Here is a 730-nt window from a genome sequence, read left to right as displayed (position 1 = left end):
CCCTTTCCCTCCCTCTTCCCCCCTGTCCCCTCCTCCCTCCTTCCCTTCCTACCTATTCCTTCCTCACTGTGCCCCTTTCCTTCCTCTTACTTCTCATTTCACTTCTTCCTCCTCTCCCTCCTCCCCTGTGCAGTGGTAGCGTTCTCGTCTAGCAATTTTGCTAACCAGCGTTCGATTCCTCATCCCTGTGGATAGTAATCCACGCCACTCCATGCACACAGGGGTTAATTTAGAAGCAAAATGAAACAAACACCCTGTCACACCAAGAATAACAGTTGTAACAAATGGAATAAAACCAAATCATAATCATATCCATCACCCCTTTCCTCCCCCGTCTCCCCTCCTCCCTCGTTCCCACCGGGCACCCACCTCAGCCAGGCCGTCGAAGCGAGCGAAGAGTTCGTTGAGCATCTTAACGAGCTCGGAGGCTGTGTAGGTGGACGAGATGGCGGTGAATCCCACGATGTCCGCGAACAGGATGCTGCGGGAAAGAGACGAGACGGACTTAGTCATGGCAGAGGACGCGGCACGGGGGGCGCCGCCTGGCACGCGGCTTTAATCTCTCTCGCTCGCTCTTACTTCTGTGCTCTCTCTTACTTTCTCTCTCTCTTTCACTCTCACTCTCTGTCTGTCTGTCTGTTTGTCGTTCTCCTTTACTTTCTCTCACTCTCACTCATTTGGTCTCTCTCTCTCTCTCTCTCTCTCTCTCTCTCTCTCTCTCTCTCTCTCT

The 730-nt window shown here is 52.7% G+C and overlaps 1 protein-coding gene across 1 annotated transcript in view; it reads right to left on the bottom strand.

Moving 5' to 3' along the window:
* Positions 1-513, bottom strand: part of LOC125044068 (adenylate cyclase type 3-like) — a 30,746-nt gene extending 30,233 nt beyond the window's left edge. The window contains exon 1 of the mRNA XM_047640514.1: positions 370-513. Coding sequence (XP_047496470.1) covers positions 370-513 — 144 coding nt within the window. The remainder of the gene's footprint in view (positions 1-369) is intronic.
* Positions 514-730: the final 217 nt, after the last annotated feature.

The sequence above is a fragment of the Penaeus chinensis genome, chromosome 35 (assembly GCF_019202785.1).
Source record: "Penaeus chinensis breed Huanghai No. 1 chromosome 35, ASM1920278v2, whole genome shotgun sequence".
Classification (NCBI taxonomy): Eukaryota; Metazoa; Arthropoda; class Malacostraca; order Decapoda; family Penaeidae; genus Penaeus; species Penaeus chinensis.
This window is presented reverse-complemented; position numbering and strand designations above follow the sequence as displayed.